Consider the following 24435-nt stretch of genomic DNA (forward strand, 5'->3'; position numbering starts at 1 on the left):
TAAAAGCAAAGAGACGGGCTTCCCTGGTGGCGCAGTGGTTGGGAGTCTGCCTGCCGATGCAGGGGACACGGGTTCGTGCCCCGGTCGGGGAAGATCCCACATGCCGCGGAGCGGCTGGGCCCGTGAGCCATGGCCACTGAGCCTGCGCGTCCGGAGCCTGTGCTCCGCAGTGGGAGAGGCCACAGCAGTGAGAGGCCCGCGTACCGCAAAAAAAAAAAAAAAAAGCAAAGAGACATTATGCTTATTACACACAGAGTAATACAGGTTTTGCCTGTACTCATCTAAATAACCATTTGGATTCAGTATAAAATTCATGGAAATAAATAGTATCATGTAGTCAAAACAACCAATTTATCGCTCTAGGTGCTTTCTTTCTCCTAGTTGCTTTGGTGCCTAGTGCACTTGGGATGGACCAAACGTTTACACTGTGGGTATTTCTGAGAGGCACTTCCAGCATTAGCCACTAGAAGTCCTTAGTAATACACATTTGTAGGTTGAAGGAGAGGAGAAAGGAGCAAAGACAGAGAAAACACCATAAAGAGGAAATTAAGGAGGGGGGAGAAAAAGCACTATATAGAGGAATAAAAGAAAAAAGAACAATAAAATCACAGAGCCAGAGCTTAGAGGAATTAAAACAGTGAATGCACAAGGATGATTTACCTTATTAAAAACCATCCTTCAAATCAGATAAGAAATTTTTATTTTATGCAGACAAGTTAATAAACTATAAAGCCACAACCAAACCTTTACGTGAAAGGAATTCACTCATATTTCTAGATTAATTGAGACTTAGATTACTAGAAGTCTCCATGTTGCCAAATATATTTAAATAGGTCAGGGCTGGTGAAGCTCGGTAGTGCAGAATAGCACAGGGAAAATAGAAAAGGGCTCTGGAAAAGCTGGGAGTTCCAATAAACCAAGAGATTAGTCACGAACTCAATGTACAGATTTTAAACGTTTATTCTACCAGAAATTGTTGGCAAAGTTTTAAATTTTCTGCATAGTTTTAGTTTCAGAAGTACACAGAATGTCAACAAGTTGAAAAGAATTTTGGTTTTGATCTTGTACTGCTTCTGCTGCTGTATGATACGATACTCAGAGAAAACAAAAACTGTTGAAAATTGAGCAACAAAACAGAACCCAAACTACCCTAAAAAGGAATTCCAACGCAACTATAAAACTATCCAGAAAAACTGTATAATAACTCATACCACTTCACATCACACTGTGCTTTTTTCTGTGTAGAGAGCTTGTATATAGTAAGTTCACATGCACTCAAATGAAAATAACCCTCTTATTTCTCCATTTTATGACCAACCTCACACAATCAGAAGTTTCCTTAGGGAAGAACTCGGGATGTTACATGTCATTTTGCACATGATTACTGTGGGAAGCCTTATTCCACATTCTCATGCTAAACAGGCTACTTTATAGCACATGATGAATCATTTTGCACCACGGTGACCTCACGGGTGCACGCATACCCCATCCTCCCCGGGGCCCGTGGTCACGGGCAGCCTCTCAATGCTGTAAAACACTTCTCCGATTATCTCAACTACAGTAGCGATGTGCTTACGGACACCCTCGTACCATCTCAGCATGAAATTTAAGTGCACCTTGTGATCAAATACCCTCTGTGGCCATGACAGCAGGAAAGGATATGAGTATGGGAGGGGCTTAGCAGCTGGGAAAGGAGCTTTCCACGAGGCCGGGAGGCAGCCAGGGTGTCCAGTGGGGATGCAGTCTACAGCCGGCCACTTGTTTCTGCTTCCAGTAAATGTCTGGGAAGAGGGAAAGGAGGGCCAGGGCACCACTGTGACTTCCTCAGTCTTCAAAGTTTTAAAGAACGTGAGTGCAGAGGCTACATCTTTGATGGAGGGGAGTGTCTCCAAAGAACTGATGAGACTGGATTAAAACCTGGCCTAAGTCATCCCTGCAGGAGAAAAGGGGAACTCGAGCTCATTAAAGCCAACTACTCAGTGAGAGAGCTACTTGCGGAGACTGTATTAGGAACTTCTGGATGCTCCATAACTCTTTCAAGAGACCGAGGATACGCTCATTTAAAACTATTATTATGAGGGGCTGCCCTGGTGGTCCAGTGGTTAAGACTCTGCCTTTCAATGCAGGGGGCGTGGGTTTGATCCCTGCTCAGGGAACTAAGATCCCACATGCCTCAGGGTGCAGCCAAAAATTGTTTTTAAAAAATAAATAAAAATAAATAAAACTATTATTACGAAATTAATTAAATTTCAAAAGATACAGTTTGAATTAAACATAGTTCCACTTTTATTACCATCTACTTATACCAAGGTTTTTCTCCAAGGGGATCAAGGTGATTTAGAAACTCCTAATTAACAGACGGTAATTCAATCATAGTCTTACTGTAAGGTGTCATTAGTTTCTCTCAGGTCTGTGATAGCTAAGTCTAGATGTTAGTTAACAGAGGAAAGCAATTGGAGACTTCTCTGTAATGAAGAGCATTACTTTTGAGCCCAGTAAAGAGTCTGCAGTACTCTGGAACAGCAGAGCTAGGAGTGGGGCAAGAACCACTAGACCAGCTACTACAGTATTTACGGCCTTTCTGGTGTCAGCCACAGAACTCACAGCCTCCTGCATCTTCCCCTTTCTGAGTAGAGAGGCAACTCCCCACGCAAGGTTGTGGGAAACCTAACCTTCTGCTTTTCACTTTGCAATTTTAAACCTGCCTTTATGAAACGGAGTAACCACGTCTCCATATACAGCAAAGCTGCTGCTGTGAAGTTCGAGTGATGCTAAGATATACACACAGAGAAGTCTTAGAGCATCAAGAGCTGCTTGTTTCTAGCCTTTGAACTCATACTGACCTGATAATGAGTACCGTGTATTGAGAATTTCCTACGCCCTAAGCTACTTACATGTGATCTCACCCCCTCCGAGGTGGTGAGACCCTGCCCCTTCTACAGATGAAGAAGTGACGTGCCCGGGTCACAGAGTGAGCACCAGAGCAGGGACTTCTCATGCTCAGGGCTCATGTTCTTTGCTGGCACCACCATCCCCCAAGCCCCCACTCACCTACTTCCAGGGTGCAGGCAGGGTCCCCCTTCCTCCCCCAATTGCTAGTCCCAGCGTCTCTGTGCAAGAATGATATTGTACACACGTGTTCACACCCATGCCCACCTGCCCCGGGCTGTGTGAACTCACAACTGCACTCACGGAGATGTGTCCTTGGCAGAACACACCAGGGCACATCTCCTGTGCCCTGGGAGTCGGCTCACGATGCAGGTGAGAGAAGGACCAGGACAAAGACTAGCCAAGGTGGACCCACAGACCGCGGATACTGCGTGCGGGGTCCGGGTTTCCTTCCCCGGGAGCACAGCAGTGTGGTACCCAACAGGGCCAGCGAGCGTCGGGATGAAGGGTGTGACAACTGAGGGATGGTGGCTGTCTGGCATTCAGGGACTTCTCGTTTGGCCCACCAGGAGCCCATGCCCACCTACTAGCTCACGTGGCACTCAACTTCTGAGCATGCTTTGGCAAAGCATGAAACGCTCTTCGTATATGAGCCACGTTCCCATCTCAGCGGCCTTTGCTGAATCAAGCGCCTCTCCTGTCTGGCCTCCTCTCCCCTCCATTCCTCAACCCTGGGGGTGTGTCCTCCTTAGGACCCACAAATCTTTAAGAGTAGGGCATTGCAGACAGGGCAAAGAATCCTCTGGTAAAGGGCAGGGGAGACTGAGGGTCTGAATAAGAGGTCAATGGTCTGGGGACCTGAGACGCTCGTGCCTTCCTTCCTCCCAGCTGTCCCAGGCCTGGCCCCCCGCCTCAGGCCCTGCCCTTCCCACAGGCAGCTGGAGCTGTCCAGGAACCTCCTCTTCCTGCACCGGCACAGGTGCCCCTCACCGCCTTAGGACGGAGACGGTGAGACCCTCTGGTACTGAGACTGGAAGGACAGCCACTCCACCCTCCAGCCGTCGCCAGCCCCAAACCTAACCCTCCCAAGAAAGGCTTTCCGTGCACCTGTAAATGAGCCAAGTTCAGGGAAATGCAGGTACTCCGGGACATAGAGGTAGGGCGGGAAGGACACCTGATATCTGTGTCCTCTAGATCAAGGGCGTTTTCTTTCACTCATTCATTCATTCACACATTCGTTCATAAATATATTTTGAGTGTCTGCCCTGTGGCAGGCTCTGTCATGAGAATGCAGTGATGAGGACACACAGGGTCGCAGCCACCCCGGGGGCTCAGATCTGGGGGGGAGAGAGAGAGGTGCCTTAAGAAAAGGAATCAAACCAATGAATGTAGAATTACAGGTTGTGATGAGTGTAAGAAAGCAGCAAAGAGCATGAAGAACAGCAGGGTGTGTGACCCTCCAGCCCTACCCCCAGCAACCGTGGGAGAGGATCTGGGTTTGGGCTTCACCTCCAGGTGGAGGTGGAGAGAGCTTTAAATAGAATGTGGTTAGCACTGCCTGGATTTTGTAATTCTAGAGAAAGTCGTCCTCCCCACCTTAGGGGAGGGTGAGAGGAAACTAGGGGTTTTCAGAAGAGATGCAGAGCCTGCCCACCGGCTCCACCCAATTCCCCTTTCTCTGCCCTACCCTCCCCCTCCCCTAACAAGAAATGCCTGACCTGAGCACTGCTTAAATTCAATCCTTAGATGGCTCGTTATTCCTGCCTCATTACCAAGCAGCGCAATCATGATTATACATCTCGCTAAATACATGTAAACTAAAGTTAGTTACAAATTTTACTGGATTATAACACAAGATTCTGGTTGACTGTCACCATTTTTTTGCTGGAATAGCACGCTGTCCTCATGGGCCCTGCAAGCAAACTGGAATTTTCACCGGCTTTCCTTTCCTAGTTCCCGCCTCTGGTGTTTATAGTTCTGACCGTCAAACACTAACAAGTAGTTTTACTTCTTCAGGGGTCCACCGCCTCTTCCAGGACAGAACTCGGGTGCCCTCCTCCTACTGGGGTAACAGAGTAAAATGATGTTCTATGGATCTACATTCAAAATGCACTGAGTACATTATTTAAAAAAGAAGAAGAAAGAAAACCTTTAAAGTCATGATTTAAGCTGGCCAAAGTGAATCTGGAAACCAGTGCATCAAAATACCCTTAGGGCTTTTTCCCTGATCCTCTTTTTGAGGGGTTGGCAAACCTTTCCTGTGAAGGAGCGGACAGTAAATATTTTAGGCGACCGCTCATCTCTGCTGTCACAATGTGAAAGCAGACACAGAGAAAGTGTCATGAACGTGCTCTAACAAAATTTCCTTATGGACACTGAGGCTTGCATTTCATATGATTTTTACATGTCCTGAATTTTTATTTTTTGACCATTTAATATGTAAATACCATTTTAAGCTTGCAGCCCATACACAAATGGGTGGTGCCAGCTAGGCCCACAGGCCAGCGTTGCCCGACCCTGCTCTAAAATGCCACACCATGCATCACTTGGTGACACTGGACTAAAAGTATTCCAGAGAATATAGTTTGACATGCTACATGCACATTTTAGAACAGAACATGAAAAATCAAGTACAGTTTGTATCTTAAAAGCATAAACATATGTTATATGTAAACGAGGGAGAAATTTGGTCACAGAGAATTGTAACATTGGTCAAAGGCTTTCACGGACTTATAACATAGCTAGAGGTTAGTTTTAGGAAATCAGCTAAAAATGAGTAACTACAATCTTGGTTACATTTAGCTAAATACTCAAGCTATCTCTATTCACAAAGACAGATTTTTTTTTTTTTTTTTGGCTTTTGGCACCAGATAAGCGATTATTCAAAGCTAAAATTATTTTGTGCCATATAATGACATAAATGATGGTATCACTCCATTTAATCTCTCTCTGGTATAGGAGTATAATAATTATAAAGAAAACTAGAATAATCAACATTGGTTTCAAAGAAAATACTTAAAGATTTCCATAAGTAGATAAAGGACTTCCTGTATAAAACCTGCACATAAAAATCTATAAGAGTTAGCCGTAAAGATGTGACTAATACTAAACGTAGTAGGGAAAGAAATGTTTTAACCTACTTAACATGTTATTTTTAAGTTAACTGATAATTAAGCTTGTTGAGTTAAACTTAACTCTTAACACATCATACTGTCCACCCACTGAGTTGACTGGGAGAGTAATTTTCTTATGGTTCAGAATTTTAAATGCCTTAAGTTAGAAAAGACTTAAAAACCATTATTAAGTGCTATTTTTATCCCTGATAAATTCATGTGGTAGTAAAATCAGATTTCTGGCGTCAAGGGTGGTTATTTTAGTGGGGTGAGTGGCATTAATTATTTACCAGCAATCTGAGGGAATATAAGTGAACAGAATGAAAACCAGGAACCGTTAAAATAGAATAGTAAGTGACAGTTCCTGCGGTCCCCACTGGCACAGCGGTTAATGTGTATGGTGGAGAGTTACCACCAGACAAGTGCCGATTCGAGGGGTTTGGTGAGGCTGGGGGTGAGCCCTTCCCACTACACAAAACTAGAAATAATGAATCCGTAGGCAGTGCTGAATTTTATTTCTCTTATAAACCCGAGGTCAAACGTAACATTTCAATAAAATATATGCTTAAAGCTTAGAAAGTGTCAAATATTACTGTCAGGAATACATCAAGCTGCAGAGAAAAATCACTACTGCCTCATTATTCAAAAGACTGTGGAAAACCACCTTTAAAAAATTTCTTCCAGGTCATGACTAGGGACATAAAAGACAGGAGAAAAGGTCAGAAATGAGTACATCCTACTGCCAAGAAGTGATGCCAGAAGGTGGCCCAAGTAAGTGTCAACAATTACATGTAGTACTCAAAAAAATTCCAAAATATATGATCTTTCATATAAACTGGTTATTTTGATAGCTTCATCTTCATGGAGCAGATTCCATCCAAACTATCCCATTTCTTAGAGAGCTGTCTTCTAAAATGTGATTGCACATCCAGAGACTATGTGTCCATGAAAACAGAGGAGACTCATCACTGCATTTACAAACCAATCTATGTACCACCACTAACAACTTTCTAGGGGTATCTGAGTAATTGCAATCTTTCCAACTCAACTCCGAATGGGATTTGCAACGCTGCCGATTTTCTCAATGGAAAAGCATTTGCTTCTCTAAACTATATAAGAATGGGTGTCAATAAATCAAGTTAAGCTCCAGTGAATGGATCTTGCATTTGCCAAGTCAGGGAATGATATCGGAATATCGAGATACTAAACAATAAAATTCTGTTATCACTGCAACTTACATCCTTTCTAAACTTCAACCTGAATACAGACAATGATGGGACACAACGAAATTTAAACAATTCATCTTTTTGATGCATCTTTGACAGAAGAAAAATACTTCTAAAAAAAAGGTTCACGTGTGTGATTCTTACTGGTTAGTTGTAGCCAGCACTGCTAAAATAATCACACAGGCAAAACATCCCCATTTAACTGGCTGGAGAATGTTCTGAATCCCACATGGAGCTGACAGCAGGCGCAGCCACAGGCTCAGGTGGCAAAGGCAGCCACCTTCCTGAGCTGGATGAAGAATCACCATGGGCTTCACACCCCCAACTCCCCATCTGGTCAGAAACTGCCACCCTAGGAAAACTAAGATAAACAGTGAAGGTGCATTTCCTGGGTCCTCCAGTGGGGTGTGGCCCAGAGAGTGCTGGGTGTTTCAGAGTAGAGTCCACATGTAGGGGGCTCCAAGGGTTCTGTCCCAGGACAGCTTACGACGAGGGAAAGGAACACAATGATCTCTCAAAGCAGCCAGCACAGGCTGGCACAGCTCCCTCTGTCCCAACGGCACAGGTCAGAGGGTCAAGGAGAGACACAGCTCCCCTCTGAGTGCAAGGTCAGAGCAAGCCAGAGGGCTCCCAGACACCAGGGGCGAAGCAGGCTGAACGCATCAGTGAGCCGTGAAAGGCAGGTTCTAGATCGGCCAGTCTTCACTTTTGTGGATCTGAAAGGATTCGGAACTCACAAGCTGCTAAAGACACATAAATTATCACACACCAAAAGCCAACTCAGTCCTTTGTTTCTTGATCATCACTTTCCTGTTTGAAAAGGATTTCCACCACAGAGGACAATCACATCCACAAAACTGGCTGTAGACACAGTACCACGCTGTGCACACCACAACAGTGATCACGAACTTCAAGACGGCAAACAGATTCTGGATGCTGTAAAAAGTGTTCTCTTCAAGAAAGGGCAATATATATATATATATATATATTTTTTTTTTTTTTTTTTTTTTTTTTTTTTTTTTTTTCCGGTACGCGGGCCTCTCACTGCTGTGGCCTCTCCCGTTGCGGAGCACAGGCTCCGGACGCGCAGGCTCAGAGGCCATGGCTCACGGGCCCAGCTGCTCCGCGGCATGCGGGATCTTCCTGGACCGGGGCACGAACCCGTGTCCCCTGCATCGGCAGGCAGACTCTCAACCACTGCGCCACCAGGGAAGCCCAAGAAAGGGCTATATATTATTAAGAGTATTCGATGCATGTTTCAATAGCAAATCAGAAATTCTGATTCTGGAAAACTTCAATTGCTACAAGACTATATGCATGAGATACATGTCCCTAGAGTTATTTCCCCCCTTTTTTCCCTCTCTTGGCAATTACTAGGCTTAACATAAGTTCTTCATCAATCCCAACATGCCAAAGGGAGGCCACATTTCCAAGATGCTCTAAGAAGAATGTTATTCACTTAACAACACTAGTCAAAGTATTCAGACTCCATTTCTCTTGATGATCATTACATAATCCCTAGTTCTTACAGCTGGCACATCAGACTTCTGACTCTGCCTTAGCACCCAGGTCTCTCTCTAGGTGATATTTCCAGAAGTTTGTCTCTCTGGGAATCCAGGAGATGAAGTGCCGTGGGGAGGGAAACGCTGCCAGCTGCCTGGCGACAGCAGTGGGAGGTGTAACGAGGAGAGTGTAAAGCTGTGTTTTTTCCCAGAGATGTTGCCATAGTTTATAAATCATTTTGCCCTGGGGCTTTCCACCTACTCAAAGAGCAAGTTTCAGAGTCTAGGTGAAAAGCAGCTATCTTGTAAAAACAAAGACACTTCTCGGTTTTAAAGGTCAGATTAGATTTTTATTTGGGTTCCCACCAAAATGGCAGGTTGAAAGTCAGGATCTGTCAAGGAGAAACTCTTTTCTAAACTATTTTAACATATCAAGGAACAACATATGTAGGCCCCAGAGCATCACCCCTAGTGCAGAGGAGATGCCCCTCCACCGACCACGGCTGGGCCAAGCGATTGCAGCCCTAGGACAGGAGGAGGAAAGGGGCAGTGGAGGGGACGTTGGGAGCCCGCCTCTTGGAGCCTTGAGGACGAAGGACGGAGCCAGGAAATCCCTGTGCTGCACACACCAGCCCCAAGGTGCACTGGGGTGGGCGGTGGTGAGCTTTGGGACGTTCTTTAGCAAGGACACAGAAAGGAGACTTTCTGCAGCTGCACCCTCTACAGGCAGCTAGTGGCCACTGTTAGAGGAGCTGAGGGAAGAGAGAAAGTCTGAGAGACTGAGCATTTTACCTAAAGAGCCAAGCAACCACAACCCAAAATGGATAATGTGAATTAAGGCAATGGACCAGGGTTACGAAAGGGAACTAAAATTGAGGGTCACCCACCTGCCCCTAAGACAGCTGGGAAAGCTGCATTTCCTTCCCCATCTGGGCTGAGTGTGTGGTCTGAACTCAGTCTCTGCCCCACAGGCATGAGGTGACAACAGGCTGAAGAAACTGGAAGTCGGCCAGCACTGCTGTCTCCACTCGGCCCAATTCTGTTTATTCGAAGCCTAGTGGGGACAGGAAGTTGACCGAGCAAACCAGGATAAGGAAGGCAAACGCTTCTTCCCAGCTTTGACCAGCCACTGATGCACGCGGCGACTGACCAAGAAAACCACGTCTATTACTGATAGAGGATGCTCAGAATTTGAGAGATGTACACAGACTTTTAAAAGATGTCCTGGGGACTTCCCTAGTGGTCCAGTGGCTACGACTCCATGCTCCCAATGCAGGGGGCTCGGGTTCGATCCCTAGCCGGGGAACTAGATCCCACATGCATGCCACAACTAAAGATCCCACATGCCACAAGGAAGATCCCACACGCTGCAACTAAAGATCCGGCGCAGCCAAATAAATATTGAAAAAACTGTCCTGGTGGGTCTTTGACAGAAAGAAGAACTCAGAAAACAACTTAAGGAGGTAACTTTAGCCACTGAAGAAACAAAATAAATTATTTCTAGTCAAGAAGAGAATATATCAAAAATAAACACTGAAGGAATAATACAAGAGCAAAATCCCACATTCAAGTGGGATCTGATGGGAACATGGGAAGCAATTCCTCTCCTCTTGCACAGGAAGAAAAAAAGACTACAGCACTTCAACGATCTTAGTTTTATCAAAAATGTAGTAGTGTTCTTCTGCATAATGCATCTGCTTAAAAGGAAGTTCCCTAACTTTTCTGGAGCTTTAGGTTCCAGATATATTACATACATATTTCCTACCAGATTCAGTGAAATAAAGTGTTTGAGAAATAAGCAATCTTGTTCTGCCCCCTTCAGAAGCAACAGAAAGGCTCTAACAGAGCAAACAGTGAGAGACCCCACCAAACACATGGCCCCGAGCCACAGCCCCATCACCGCTCCCCAGGTGGCTTGGTTCAGGGGCTGAAGTGATGCCAAGAGCAGGCTCCCGTTTCTCGTTTACCAGTACGGTGGGACAGCACTGCAGTTACTCAGGAATTGCAAACTGCAGAATAGTATCTGCAGTTGGTGCATCAGATGGTACAGTGGCTCGCTTCGTACTTTATCGCTTCTTGTCTGAAGACACCATCTGACAACATGTGGGACTCTGTTAAGGTTTGCATCTCTGTCCTCCCAGAGAGTCTGGGGCTGGGTATCAAATTTAACTGGTAAAAAAACAGCCGCTGATGAAGGCTCTTTCAAGGGGATTGCCAGCCCCTAAAATGCTACTGTTTTATAACTGTTCTTGCTTAGCGTCTGCAGGTGTGTGTTTCGCAACTGTTCTTGCTTAGTATCTGCAGGTGTGTGTGTGTGTGTGTGTGTGTGTGTGTGTGTGTAAGAATACTTCTACATATGTGTCCCTCGATGGTTTCTGTGGAGACACGTAAAACATGAAAAGCGGATGAGAGACACAGTCATGCAACCACCACCATATCACACCGTGAAGCACCATCTCCCCTAAGTTTCTCAATCTCCCTGCTTCTGGTGGCTGAGTGGCAGCCTCTACATCTGATCTGATGATACGAGTGATACCATCATCACATTCCATCCTTTAAACATTACTTTTCCCTTCCCGTGGGGTTGGCAGTCGCGCTGAAGTGGGTCAGCTGTATGGTTTTTTTCTGTTTGCTTGTTTTGGTTTGTTTTTTTTGCGGTACGCGGGCCTCTCACCATTGTGGCCTCTCCCGTTGCGGAGCACAGGCTCCAGATGCGCAGGTTCATCAGCCACGGCTCACAGACCCAGCCGCTCCGCGGCATGTGGGATCTTCCCAGACCGGGGCACGAACCCGTGTCCCCTGCATCGGCAGGCGGACTCTCAACCACTGCGCCACCAGGGAAGCCCAGCTGTATGGTTTTGATGATGCCAGAGAAACCATTTTGGAAACATCATTGGCTGGACCTCCCCTGTCACTGAATTAAACTAGAGGCTTTGGGTTTCTGCTTTTCCCCCTGTAGCAGAGTATATTCACCTTTCCCTAATCTGTCTATTTTCCCCCTCTTTGTAGCTCAGTCTTATCCCAAGGCATAATAGTCTATTTTTCTACAATTATAAAAATTGGGAGAGTTGACACCTCCAATTAAAAGATGCTTTTAATGTCAAGTTCTGAGGCAGAAGAGTGATAAAAGCAGCCACAGAGGAGATGGGAATCAATAATAACCTTATTACAGATGATCTCTGCTTGGTCCAGATGGGCAGACTCCATCAATTATGAAGTGTGATTTCTCTCTTCCCTGCATTAAGCAGTGGCCAGAGAAAATACAGGAACCCATACCAACAACATACAGCTGAGATGCTGCATGCCGACTGCCAACATATCTGTGTAAGAAAAAAACCCTTCCCTTCACATATTTTATTTAAAGGACCTTGTTTTATTTAAGAAATATTTAAAGCCATGAAGTAGAAGGGACGATTCAGTAACTTATATAAAAATATTCACCGCAAGCAAATAACATGCTCCTAGACAAAGCATCTTGTTCCTTTTTTTTTTTTAAACACTAAAAACTACTGTTCTCTACTGGATAAACGGATTCCTCAGAGAGTGCTTTCTTAATTAAGTGTGAAGGCAATTAAAATCAAGATTTTTGTGAAGCTGTAAAAGATGGAAACAAATTAATTTCAGATAGAAAGCAGAGACAAAGGAACTGCAATGACAAGAATGAATTCATGGGTAATCTCCGAGCAGCTACGGCTGCTCGACAGTCCGCCACTGTGTATGTGAACAGCCATGCTCTCTGTGACAGAGCTGGGCATCCTTTTCTTTCCTTTTTCCTCTTCTCTCCTTTTCATTCCCTGTCACTTCATCGTCAATTTACTTACAATGACTGAAGCATATTCCATAGTGCAGAGAAATTGTAGCAAAACCAAGGAAGAAGACTTTTCTTCTTTAAAAAATGTTTATGTGCTAAGGACACTTAACATGAGATCTACCCCTCTTAACAAATGCTTACCTGTACAATGCATTACTGTTGACTAGAGGTACAAGGTGCTACTGTACACGGGTCTCTAGAACTCCTCCATCTCTCACTTAACTGAAACTCCGTGCCTGTAATAACGTTCTATCTCCAACGCCTGGTAACTCCCAGTCTAGTCTTTGATTTTATGAATCTGACTATCTTAGATGCTTCATTTAAGTGGAATCCCACAGGGCTTGTCTTTCTGTGTCTGGCTTCTTTCACCGAGAATACTGCCCTCAAAGTCCAATGAAAAACTTTTAAAGAGAACTTTCTTTTTATGTAACACTTCACAAAATATTTAAACTTCCAGTGCTTTCTCTCAGTCAAGGAAGAATGTTGACATCTTGGTCTCTATTTGTTAGCATAGATCTCATAACATTTTTAAAAATTTAAGCGTAAAGCAGATGGTAAATCTGAAACTAATAAGCAAAGATAGCTGGAGAGCTGAATTGTTACTTTCATCAACATTAAAAAGGGTGGTAAAAACCACTTTAGTATAAAAAGATGATGATGACGGGAGAGGGGAGATGTGGTCCTGAAGCCTCCCTCCCGGCGGATCATCCCAGGAGCACTGTGTGTTACGGAGAGGGGACCCACTCACTCACCAGAATCTCTTACTCAGGTTACATAATCCTTATCTTCTCCAAATCAGCCTTTAAACACATGAGAGAACGAGCTCAAGTGTGATATCTGATTCTCAACAGTGGATGCATTCAAGTTCACTGACACACAGTTTCAAGTAAAACGCTTAAATTCTCTGTTTTCTGAAGTAATAATACAAAAGATATATTCAGGTACTTATAATCAGATTCCACTGAGTGGAACTCAATCTGTTGAATACAGTCTTCCTTATTTTAAGCTCATCGGATCTGCCTTTTAACATACGCCAAAGTACACAAGATGAATTCTTCTCCACCTTCGTGGGGGAGCAAGAATCAGAAATAAGGTACCTGGGACTTCAAGGGCCCCACATGAACAACGTCAGATCATGATGATTGGCGCTATCTGGCCTTTATGGGCAGATTCATCAGTCATCTACACACCACACATGGCTCATCTTCCTGATCTGGACTGCAGGGCAAAAACTGGACAAAGAGACTAGTCAGGCTCTAAACCTGCCATTAGAACCACTAATGGTGTGCCATTAATTTGATGCACCACTAGGTTTCCATTTTCTCATCTGCAAAATAAAGACGCTCAGCAGGCGGCCTCTTAGTTCTCTTTCACCCCTACCCTCCCACAGTCCATAATCTTGATTCTGAGCATGGCCCTTTGCTGCTCAAAAATGTGCAAGAACTCCCACGGTCCACGCTTGAATTTCCTAGAACACGTGCTTCCCATTTCTGAGAGTGTTTCACCCTGTGAACTCAGCCTGCAACAGTCTCCTTTTCTTCACCTGCTGAAATCTGAGTCGCTCTTAAGGGTCAGAGGCCAGTGTTTCCTTGAAGTCTTCCTAATTCCTAAACTTGAAACTGACCGTTCTCTCCCACGAACATCCAAATAATCTGTTTACATATTTTAACACATCTATCTATCATCTATCCTCTCACTATCTCTGGATATGTTTCATCTCTTTCACTAAACTGCGAACTCCTCCAGGGAGGAAAAGCCTCCCTTGTGTGACCACACAGTCACTCCCACTCTCCAGACCAGTCCCTCCCTATTTCTCCCCCATCTGCCTGATCTAAGAAGGCGTCTGTGTTTTTCTTCCTCTGCTCCCGAGTGGCTTTGACACCCGCCTTCCTGAGCAACGTCCCAGCCTCAAACCTCACCACTTCCGGGATCCAAGGAGGGATGACAAATAGGGCAAAAAACCACAATTGGGGCCACTCTGAAGACCTGTCTGTTGGTGGGATCACAAGAGCCATTAGGACAATCTAGGGGCCGGGGGCAGGGTGACCACACAACTAATTATCTAAACAGGGACACTTTTAAGGGTTAAAGGGAGAACGATTAATAATTATGCTGGGACAACAGGTGTACAAGCAGGGTCTGTCCCAGGCAAATGGGGCTGCAGGCCACCCTGAGCATGGGCCCTCTTTCCTAGCCTCCACACCGGCTTACATGGTGCCTACATTTCCACAATCAGCTCCTTCCCTGCACTCTTCTTTTTCACAAAGACACTGGCATATTTCAGCTACAACTCGTTTATTAATAAAAGTTTAGACAGAAAAATAGTCACAATCTTGACAGCATAAATACATATCTGTACACTCTTAGGAGATACCGCAATCTTGTCCTCACTGGAGGGCAACTTCAGCAGTGCAGACTCGCAGTAACACAGGACTTTGTGGGGGAGGGGTGGATTTCTCAAACTACGCTTACTTCTCATTTGGAGTCTTCAAACTATCAATGGGAAGTCAACGAAATGAAGTAAGATCTTATTTCTAAGGCTAATTTTGGGTTAAGTTCAATATAACAAACGTTACAAAAATAAAGGCTATCCAGGACCTTATGACATTTCCCATCAGTATTTCATCTATTCTTTAGCTAGCTTTAATAAATTAATTGTCAGAAGGTGAGAAGTAATCAAGTCACTAATAAATGGACTATAAAATATTACAAGAGCTATAATATTGCTGTAGCAATATGACAATCTTTAAAATGCAAATTATAAAAAGTGGAATTTAATTTTAAGTACTTTAGAGCTTAGTTTAGCAGGTGGAATGCAAAAGAGAACAAATCAATAAAGCTAGGGGTATAATGCAGCCCAGCTACGTCAATCAGACATTATGTAAGACTAACTTCACAACTTTAAAAATTTAAGCAAGCCAACTGTCTTGTCATTTCTACAACAACACAATTATAAAGTTACATGTAGATAAGAGTTACATAGTAAATGTTATCATCTGCCAGCCCAGGGAGAGGAAGGGGCGGGGGAGGTGATATGGTGGGCACTGTGTCCACCCAGCTACGGTCCCACTCCTGCTCTGGGCTCAGCCTGGACTAGCGCCTGGGTACCGACCCTTCCGGTTAACACCTCCCTGGGGCACCACATCCAACTCTCAGAAAGGTCCTGTTAAAAAGGTTACCATGAAGAAATATCACTGCGTGACCAGTAACACACCTGAGCCGGTAAGTCATCTTAGATGTTGGTCAATGACGTGGGTCTGCAAAATGTCTAACGATTTTATTTGTGGCTTAAGTTTAAAAAGCATTTACAAATATCAGCTACTTCTTTGGGCTTCTGCTCATAAAACTAACTAGGTAGCCTGAGGCACAGCATGCACGAGCTCTTCAGACTTTCCCATTTTACCTCTTTTTCCTATCTTTCCATCTTTTCCCCCCAAAGGAATCTCAGCATAAGCTTCTTTGTTTTGTTCCCCAGCTGCCATCCTAGCAGACTGGATGGCTCCCTGAGGACAGGGACCCCTTATGCTCATGCCTGTGGCCCCTCCAGCACCCAGCACAGTGCTCCCCCCACCCATGTTTACAGACACATTTGCCCCTGGCCGTCCTTCTTTCTGAAGGGTGACTGCCACTCCCTGCAGTTTGCCTGCAGTGTCCAGTGTTCGGTCCTTATTTATCTTACATCACCGTGAACTCTAAGCTAGAAAGAGCAGGGAATAACAAGCACCTGCTACAATGTGTGGTTATTGCATTGGAACTTAGGAAAAAGATCAAATACCACTTTTTCTTAAGGTAATGAACTGATAAGCTGTTTAAAATACTGCACTCTTATTATTGGTGGGAATGTTAATTTGTATAGCTTCTAGGGAAAACAGCATGGGAGATCCTCAAAGAATTAAAAACAGAACTACCATATGATCCAGCAATTCCACTTTTCGGAATATATCCTAAGGTAATAAAAACACTAACTCAAAAAGATACATGCACCCCCATGTTCACAGCAGCATTATTTACAATAGCCAAAATATGGAAACAACCTAAATGTCTATGGATAGATAAAGAAGTTGTGAGATATCCATATATATATTAAAAGATGAGGAGACCCTACCATTTGCTACAACACAGATGAAGCTTGAAGGTATTATGCTAAGTGAAATGAGTCAGAGAAAGACAAACACTGTATGACCCACTTATATGTGGAAACTAAAACAAAACAAAACAAAAACAAAAAACCAAACTCATAGAAAAAGAGATCAGATTTGTGGTTACCAGAGGTGAAGGGTGCAAACAGTGAGAATTGAAGGAAGGTGGTCAAAAGGTAGACATTTCCAGTTATAAGATAAATAAGTCCTAGGAATGTAATATATACCATGATGATGGATACACAGGAAACTTAATAAATGCTAAGACCTCTTATCACAAGAATTTTTTTTTCCTTTCCTCTCTTCTTCCTTCTTTTTATATGAGAAGATGGATGTCAGCTGAACCCACTGTGGTAATCATTTCACAATATGCGTAAATCAAACCATCATGCTGTAAGCCTTAAATTTATACATGAGTGTCAATTATTTCTCAATAAAACTGGGGGAAAGAACGAGAGCAAAAGAAAAAAACAATGTTGCACGCTTCTGACTTGGACTTCCAGATCTTATGCACCCAAAGATTTGGGTGAACAAGGCCAAGAAGTGAAGAAGATCAAGGACAAAAATCCTTGCAAACTTTTGTTTTTGGAAATAGTACCCCACGGTCAAGACAATTTGTGAAATAGGGCATACTATGTCCATCACCCTTTGGAAAGCCACTGCCAGCAAGCAAAAGGCCCCACACAGTCCTGCAGTGAAGACATCTGATTAATTTTGCTCAAACCAGTATTTCCCTAAATTATTTCAACATGGAACCCTTTCTCCCATGTGACACTTATTAATATCCTAAGAAACCAAGGTTCCTCAGCAGACACTGTGGGAAATGCTGACCTAAAGCATTTTTTTTCCCTGGAAATTGTATAAACCCCTCTGAATTGCAGCTTTCAGGTCAACTTACAGAATAGTAAAAAAATATATACTTCTGTAAGGTTTACAATGCCACTCCTGATTTGTCTTAGACCACAGCAGGCTACCTGAGAAGCAGCCTTGAGTTTTGTGGTCTGAGCTCCTGCTTCTCATGTGGAGGAGGTGGTGGGTGAGGCCTCTTACCTCTGAGCACCCGGCCGGTACAGGCTGACAGCCTCGCCCATCTGGGAGGGGAGGGTCCAGCACCACCCTTAACCCTTACCGCAGGGGAGGACCCTTGGCGCTCACCGGCGTTTTGACAACTTCAGCCACACTGTGAGCTTGAAACGGTAGTGTTCACCCACTAACTCATCCCTCAGAGTTACGATAAATCAGAAAGTACAGCGAGAGCAGGAAGCGATTAGGAAAACCCAAGATAGACCTTAAGGGCAAAAATGCAATATTCTAGGTGTCCTGAGGATTCCTCATTAACGCTAAGCTGATTACCAATCACAGGCGCCACAGAGCAGCTGCTATAAGGAAGGAAAACGTTGCATAATATAGAGTCCTGTAGTGGAAGCACCTGCCTCTGATGGTATTTAAAGTGTATTTTCAGAAAAAAAACTAAATTTCTCACCTTTACCAGTTTGAAAACAAAATAAAAATGAGTGACTCAATGGCTGATGGCAGGGAAAGGTTAAAAAAATTCCCTCCCATGTATATGTGGAAAATAGTGTATGCTTTAGAAATCAATTCAGATACATTCTTGAAAAGCTGTCTGAATCCTGCTTTCCAAAACAGCAACAACAAAACACTAAAGTCTTTCAAATACAGCAAGGTCAGGGGAATAACTTTTCCAGCACAGGTAAAGGAAGCATGAACTAGGAAAGCACACCTCAGCAAGCGCTCCTAAGCATGTCAGGGTACTGTCCTAAGACACCTCTCTCCCCTGGGCTCCATAAAAGTGCAAAGAGCCACTCACCATGTCGTACGTTGTTACGATCTTCTTCAGAACCTCGGGCACGATTCCCTGCAACTCCATGGTGGGATACTGCTCGCTGAGATTCAGGACCACCAGGGGCGTGTTATCAGGTCCCAGGAAGCGGGGAGACACCGCCAGCATGCACTGCATGAGGTTGGCTACGGAGGAGAGGCCACACAGCTCCTTGAAGGACACCACTGCATTCTGCTCAATGGAAAGAAGAAGGCGCTTTGTAATTCACCAGGGTTTTAATTTCTCGTGGATGTTACACTCAATATACTTGATTATCCTTGGACTGCCTGGTACAACAGTTACTAGCAGTGTTATGACAGACATGGTTAATGATTATCTTATCCTGGGAAAAATGGCTACTTTCCGAAGTAAACATAGTTATAGATATTTGTAATACCAATTTATCAAAAGTATGGAAAAGGCAAATAAGTTAAATTCTTTCGAAGGGCAAAGCTACTTTTCAGATCAAAGTTCACAGCAGTGCTAATGCTGATATGTAATTATGAGCAAACAAAAAAAATGGCTTCTGCATTCAAAAAGGTAAAGGTTCAGAAAAAAAAAATTCAGGCTTAAAATAAGTATCAAATATGCCAGCCATCCAAAAAAAAGAGGAATATTTGCAAGACAGAAACTTGAGTCTCTCTCACCTGTTCATACCAGCTGGTTCCAAAGCTAAAGGAACTTGGAGGATGCTGCAGTTTCCATGGAGATGTGCCGGGTGGGAGACCTTCCTGCCCGGTATCACGGCCTTCCCTTCCCCTAGACCATCTCCACGCTGCCTCTCCTGCTCTCAATGCTCTTTTTTTCTAATCACCAGAGGTGCCATTAAAATCCCCATTAAAGGAAACCCTTCCATACTGTAAAAAGCCACGAGTCGGTGTTCTCTGAGCACTGTGTGCAAGGCACAAGTAATATACATGACCCATCTGATCCTCTCAACCAGCCACGCTGGGCCCGAGGAGGCCGAGCCTCAGCTGTGGCCTGTCTCTGTTGTTTGTCTGAGGTCAAACAGCTAGCAGGTGAAGGGGTCAGGATTTTACCTGAAGTCTGCTGAGGATGAGGCCTCTGCTCTTAATCACTGTGCTGCCAAAACAGGTACATTCCAACCGAAAAATGAGTCACCCCAGGCACACCTGGGTCCTGACCTGGGCTGAGCATGGTGGCCAGAGGGGAGGGATCTGGGCCCCCCAAGCCCTGTGCCTTCAAGTGCTCTCAAACACTCCCGTCCTTGGAAATGAGCAGCACGTTGGTTTTAAATTTAAACATTTTCTTTTTATTAATATTGCTTTAAATATGGGCATCGAGCTGTGTATCATTTTGTCCAAAATCACTTGGATGTTGACTGCTCATAACAATAAATCCTTACTGAGAGCTCTAAGGGGGGCCCCCAGTCACACCATCGCACTCCCCAGTTAATTCTTCTTCACCTGCCGTTGTCCTATTTGTTTATTATCTGCTGCCCGGCCCCAACTAAAGTCTGCTGTTTCCTGCTGCTCCCTGGCCCGACCGCCCGGGTGTGGCAAGGGCATCACACGGCGCCGACTGCAGTGTGGGTTCAGCACAGACACGCGGCCCTGAAAGGACGGTGCTCGGCTTCATGCACATGACAGCTGCCGTAGGGCAGGGATGTGCGGCCTGCTCAGAGCTGAGGTCCACCAACCATGGCACCCTCAGAGATAGGGAGACACCCTCCATATTTACTATGAGACAAGAAATAAAACAAAATGTCTCCATTGTGGGAAGGTCTTTTAATTTTACTTGCTGCTGGCATTCTGCTCATAATAGTTATAAAGATTATATACATATATACACGTATGTGTGTGTGTGTGTGTGTGTGTATATATATATATATATATATATATATATGGGGGGGTTTATTGTTTTTAAACACACTGAGCCGTGATCCATCACACACTGGGATGGGCTGGGGCAGGTGTGTGTGTGAGGTAGCCCTCGCAGCCTCGTTCTGCATCACTGGTAGCCCCAGTATCCCGCTAGACACGTGGACAATCCTTAATTACATACCTAACCCTGACTGATTGCTTTTCGCCACTATGCGGTTCAGAGGTAATTATTATCCCAGACATCTAATAAATACAGGTGTCACGTATCCTTTACTTACACAATTAGATAGCTGTGCTCCAGAGTCAAGAGCAGACTCAATACATAAACCCACGGGCTGTTTACAGGCTCACCATTCCCGCAGCATGACGGCCCCACAAGAAAGAACCGGAACGTGTCCCTCTAGTTTGATGGGCTTGACGTCAGTGTGTTCCAGCTAAGGAATATTCAGAAATACCAGAGATTCCCACGTGCGCTTTTAGAGAAGACGGGGGACTGTTCCCTAGTGATTAACAGGGACCAGGACGGGTGTGGACTCAGCCGCAAGGCTGTCTCATTCCCCCAGACTGTGTTCAATACCAGCTGCCGTTTTTGGAAATTCACATGATAAAAAAAAAAAGAGGTGGGTGGTAAACATTCTTACAAACGGTGGAAATTTACAAAGTATTTAAGATCTGAGATACGACTGTTTAAAGAAACCCTCCAATAGACGCATACACCGCGCGCAGGCGCACACGAGCCCCCGCGCCGTACCTGCATGTTCTCCCTCAGGTCGGTGGCGTCCCGAATCGGGGGCTGGGCATTCTTGAAGACCTCGTCCACAGTTTTAATCCACAGTGTTCTCAGGGACGCATATTCCCTGGACTTCTTCCCTTTCCTCACGGAGAGGCCCCTCTTGTGAGGCTTCCCGCCTCCTCTCCGGTTGGTGATGGCCACGTGCACGAACAGAGAAGCGTGGGCGAGGACCTCGCCGGTGAGCGACTGTAGCGGCACGTGGCGGTAGCCCGTCTGCAGACACTCGAAGGGAATCGTGTACTGGCCGATGAACTCATCCCCGATGTAGTCGTCGTCCAGGACCACAAAGCGCACCATGGCCAGTTCGGGCAGGTTGATCTGGAACTCAAAGCTTTCGTCGAAGATGGGAGCGTCTCCGTTCTGGTGCACTGTTTTCGTCCTCTGTTCTGCGCAGTCAGCGGGGATCCCGTGGATCTCCACGTAGACGTAAGGGTCCACCACGTCGCCTTTAGCACCCGATCCTTTGGGTTTGGGGAAGTTCTGCCCGCTGATGATCTTGACGTGGAGGAGCTGGGGTGAGACTCCTGGGACGGAGTCTTTGGTGTTGGCGCTGAAGAAGGAGACCTCCTCCCTCATGATGGCCGGCCGCAGCACGTAGCCGCAGTTCCCGTTCTGCCTAAACCAGCCGATGTTCAGGTCCATCATCAGGCCCGGGGTCTGAAAGTTCATGGCCACAATCTGACAACCACATTTCCAAAAGTCTTGAGGGTTCATGTTGCTGGAGTCAATTCTCATGGGACTGGGGAAAACCCTGGCGAGAAAGCGCTTGTTGTAATTGACAAAGTCCCCTGCATTCTCGTTGGCGTATTTGCTGGCAAGCACTTCGTTGAATGAGCAGACTTCCCAGTACTTCTGAGCCTGAAAGGACACCTGGAACTCTTTGAACTGCACCGACTTGCAGATGCTCACCAGCTCGGACAGCTCTTTGCAGAGCTGGAAGCGCTTGGCAGGCACGTGGTTGGGCAGCTCTGCGTTCTCCTTGCCCATCCTCTGAGACATCTCCGCCCCTTCATCCTCATCGGTAACATCGCCCTCTACTCCAGAGCAGCTGGAAGACAGCTTCTTTGCCTTAATGAGTATCTTCCCTTTCAGGATATCTGGGGATGGCAGGTAAGATTCCTCAGCACTGGGTGAGGTTGTGTAGAGCTTGTCTCCTAAAATTTTCTTCATGTGTTGAACCATGACCTTCTGTTGTTTAATAGAACAGTGATTTTCCAAACACAGGATGAGAGGGTACTCTGAAGCAAAGAATGCATACTTGTTAATAATATCAATGACGCTGCGGAAGACGATCTGCGAGGTCATGGTGTGGCCTGTGTAAATCACAGGTTCGTTATCTGGCCCATCCCATACATCCAGTTCAACACTCCGGCAACCCATTTTAAGAGCTCGGATGTATCCTGTGATATCAGAGGGACCTCGGAACTGATCCTCTATTAAGTATGTATTATGAGATGAGTTTATAAAGTAATGAGACAAGGGTTGCTTCATGTCCTGACAGACCTTCTTATGCTCTGGATCAAATATATAACAGTCAGATGACACAAGGTAATTAGTGAACCCGTCTATGGAAAGCCAGCCCTTTTCCTGACCCTCTTTGGATGGCTCATATTTGTGAATAATTTCAAGGCTTATTTCCTCATTTATATGTGCCACACCCTGCTCTGCCTCAAGAAACATCATAAGGTCCTTGGTATCAAGGAATTCTTTATTGCTTGAGAACTGAACTAAAAGGAAATAAATTTCAGGTCTAGTACAAAGCTCATGGAAAACCTCAACAAATTCCTCCTTTGTGACTTCAGTACCAGCTTTGTCCTTGGACTTGTGCAATTCTTTGAACTTAAGCTCAATTTTGCTCGTTTTTAAACCAGGATTGAGGTTTCTGATACACTGCACGGCGTTGCACAGAGTTATATGTCCCAGGTTATCTACATCAATTTCACTAAACATTTGTGAAACCCAAGAAGTCCTCATGTTTTCTTGGCTACTTTCTAACATATCAAGTGTATGTTTCCCATAAGAAATTAGGTACCGCAGTCCCGTGACCCAGATGTTCGCAACATCTGCGGAGTTGGCAACCAAGTCAAGTGACTCGTAATTCTCTCCATAGATGACTGAAAATGCACAGTCTTCAGATATCTGGTCAGAAATGCCATTGCTGCGGAATATGTCTGTATTTTTTCCTGTTCTCACTTCCTTGATGGATTTAATATCAATCTTGGCTTTCTCAGAATCCTTCTTGGATGGTTCCCACCTCAGGCTCTGCATGTCAGCATCCAGTAAAAAATACCTGTGGTAAATTCTAGAGTTGGAGCGAACCTTTTTGAGTTCCGAACCCTCCACCATGGAATTGATACAATCACTTGCACTGCTAATCTTTTTCTCCGTGGGCATACTGCTGAAGGAGACCGTCTTTTTCCGCTCTCTTTTCTGTTTTGTACCATCCTAGGGGAAAAAAATCATAGTGTATTAGGACAACACAAACATAGCTTTCTGTGTTCAAGACAAGGAATAAAAATTTAATTTCCTTGGGAAAAAATCATACTCTTAGGATTTCCAATTGTATGTTCTATAATGAGTGATACTCATTCACTTCTAAACTTAGAAGTGGCCTTGGCATTTACAGCCTAATACAGACAGGTTAAAAAAAATTATTATTGAATTATCGCAACCCATGAGGATCAAGAAACACAATTCCAGTAACACATAATAAAAGCTCGCATAGAGAATTGGCCACACAATGTGCAGGGCCCAGGGGAAAGTGAAAATGCAGGGGAAAATGAACAACCTCATTCAGAAATTACGAATTTTAAGAAGGTCATGGAAGAGCGCTAAGCCAGCTACACGGCCTTTCTGAGTATGGGGCCTGTACAATGCACCGGTAATACACCCACGAAGCAGGCCCTGCTGGATATACACCTGCTACACCAGTGTTTCCCGAAAGGTTGTCACTAAACCACTTTCCTCAGAATCCCCTGGGTTACCTGGGTAAAATGCAGATTCCTAGGCTCATGGAATCAGCTCTCCAGGGGGTGGTGCCCAGGAATTTCCATTTTAGGCAGCACTCTAGGTGATGGGAATGTACAACAAAGTTTAAAACCACTTGGACTCACTAAGCTGTCTGGGCTATTTCTGGAAACTAAGTATGAACCATTAAATTATGTGTTACGTGAGTAGAAACTGAAATTCCAGTGGCAATTCTTGGCTTTTCAGAGCCTCATATTAGATTAGTCATGGTCCTAAACACTTCAAATAGATATGGTTTTACTTCTGTCATT

At 44.8% G+C, this 24435-nt stretch overlaps 1 protein-coding gene across 1 annotated transcript in view; it reads right to left on the minus strand.

Moving 5' to 3' along the window:
• The window catches only part of PLCL2 (phospholipase C like 2), a 217386-nt gene that overhangs the window by 80265 nt on the left and 112686 nt on the right, over positions 1–24435 (minus strand). The window contains exons 3-4 of the mRNA XM_079704729.1: positions 21116–23602; positions 18509–18712 (exon numbers count right to left, since the gene is read on the minus strand). Of these exons, the coding sequence (XP_079560855.1) occupies positions 18509–18712; positions 21116–23602 (2691 nt within the window). The remainder of the gene's footprint in view (positions 1–18508; positions 18713–21115; positions 23603–24435) is intronic.

This window comes from Hyperoodon ampullatus (assembly GCF_949752795.1).
Source record: "Hyperoodon ampullatus genome assembly, chromosome: 5".
Classification (NCBI taxonomy): domain Eukaryota; kingdom Metazoa; phylum Chordata; class Mammalia; order Artiodactyla; family Ziphiidae; genus Hyperoodon; species Hyperoodon ampullatus.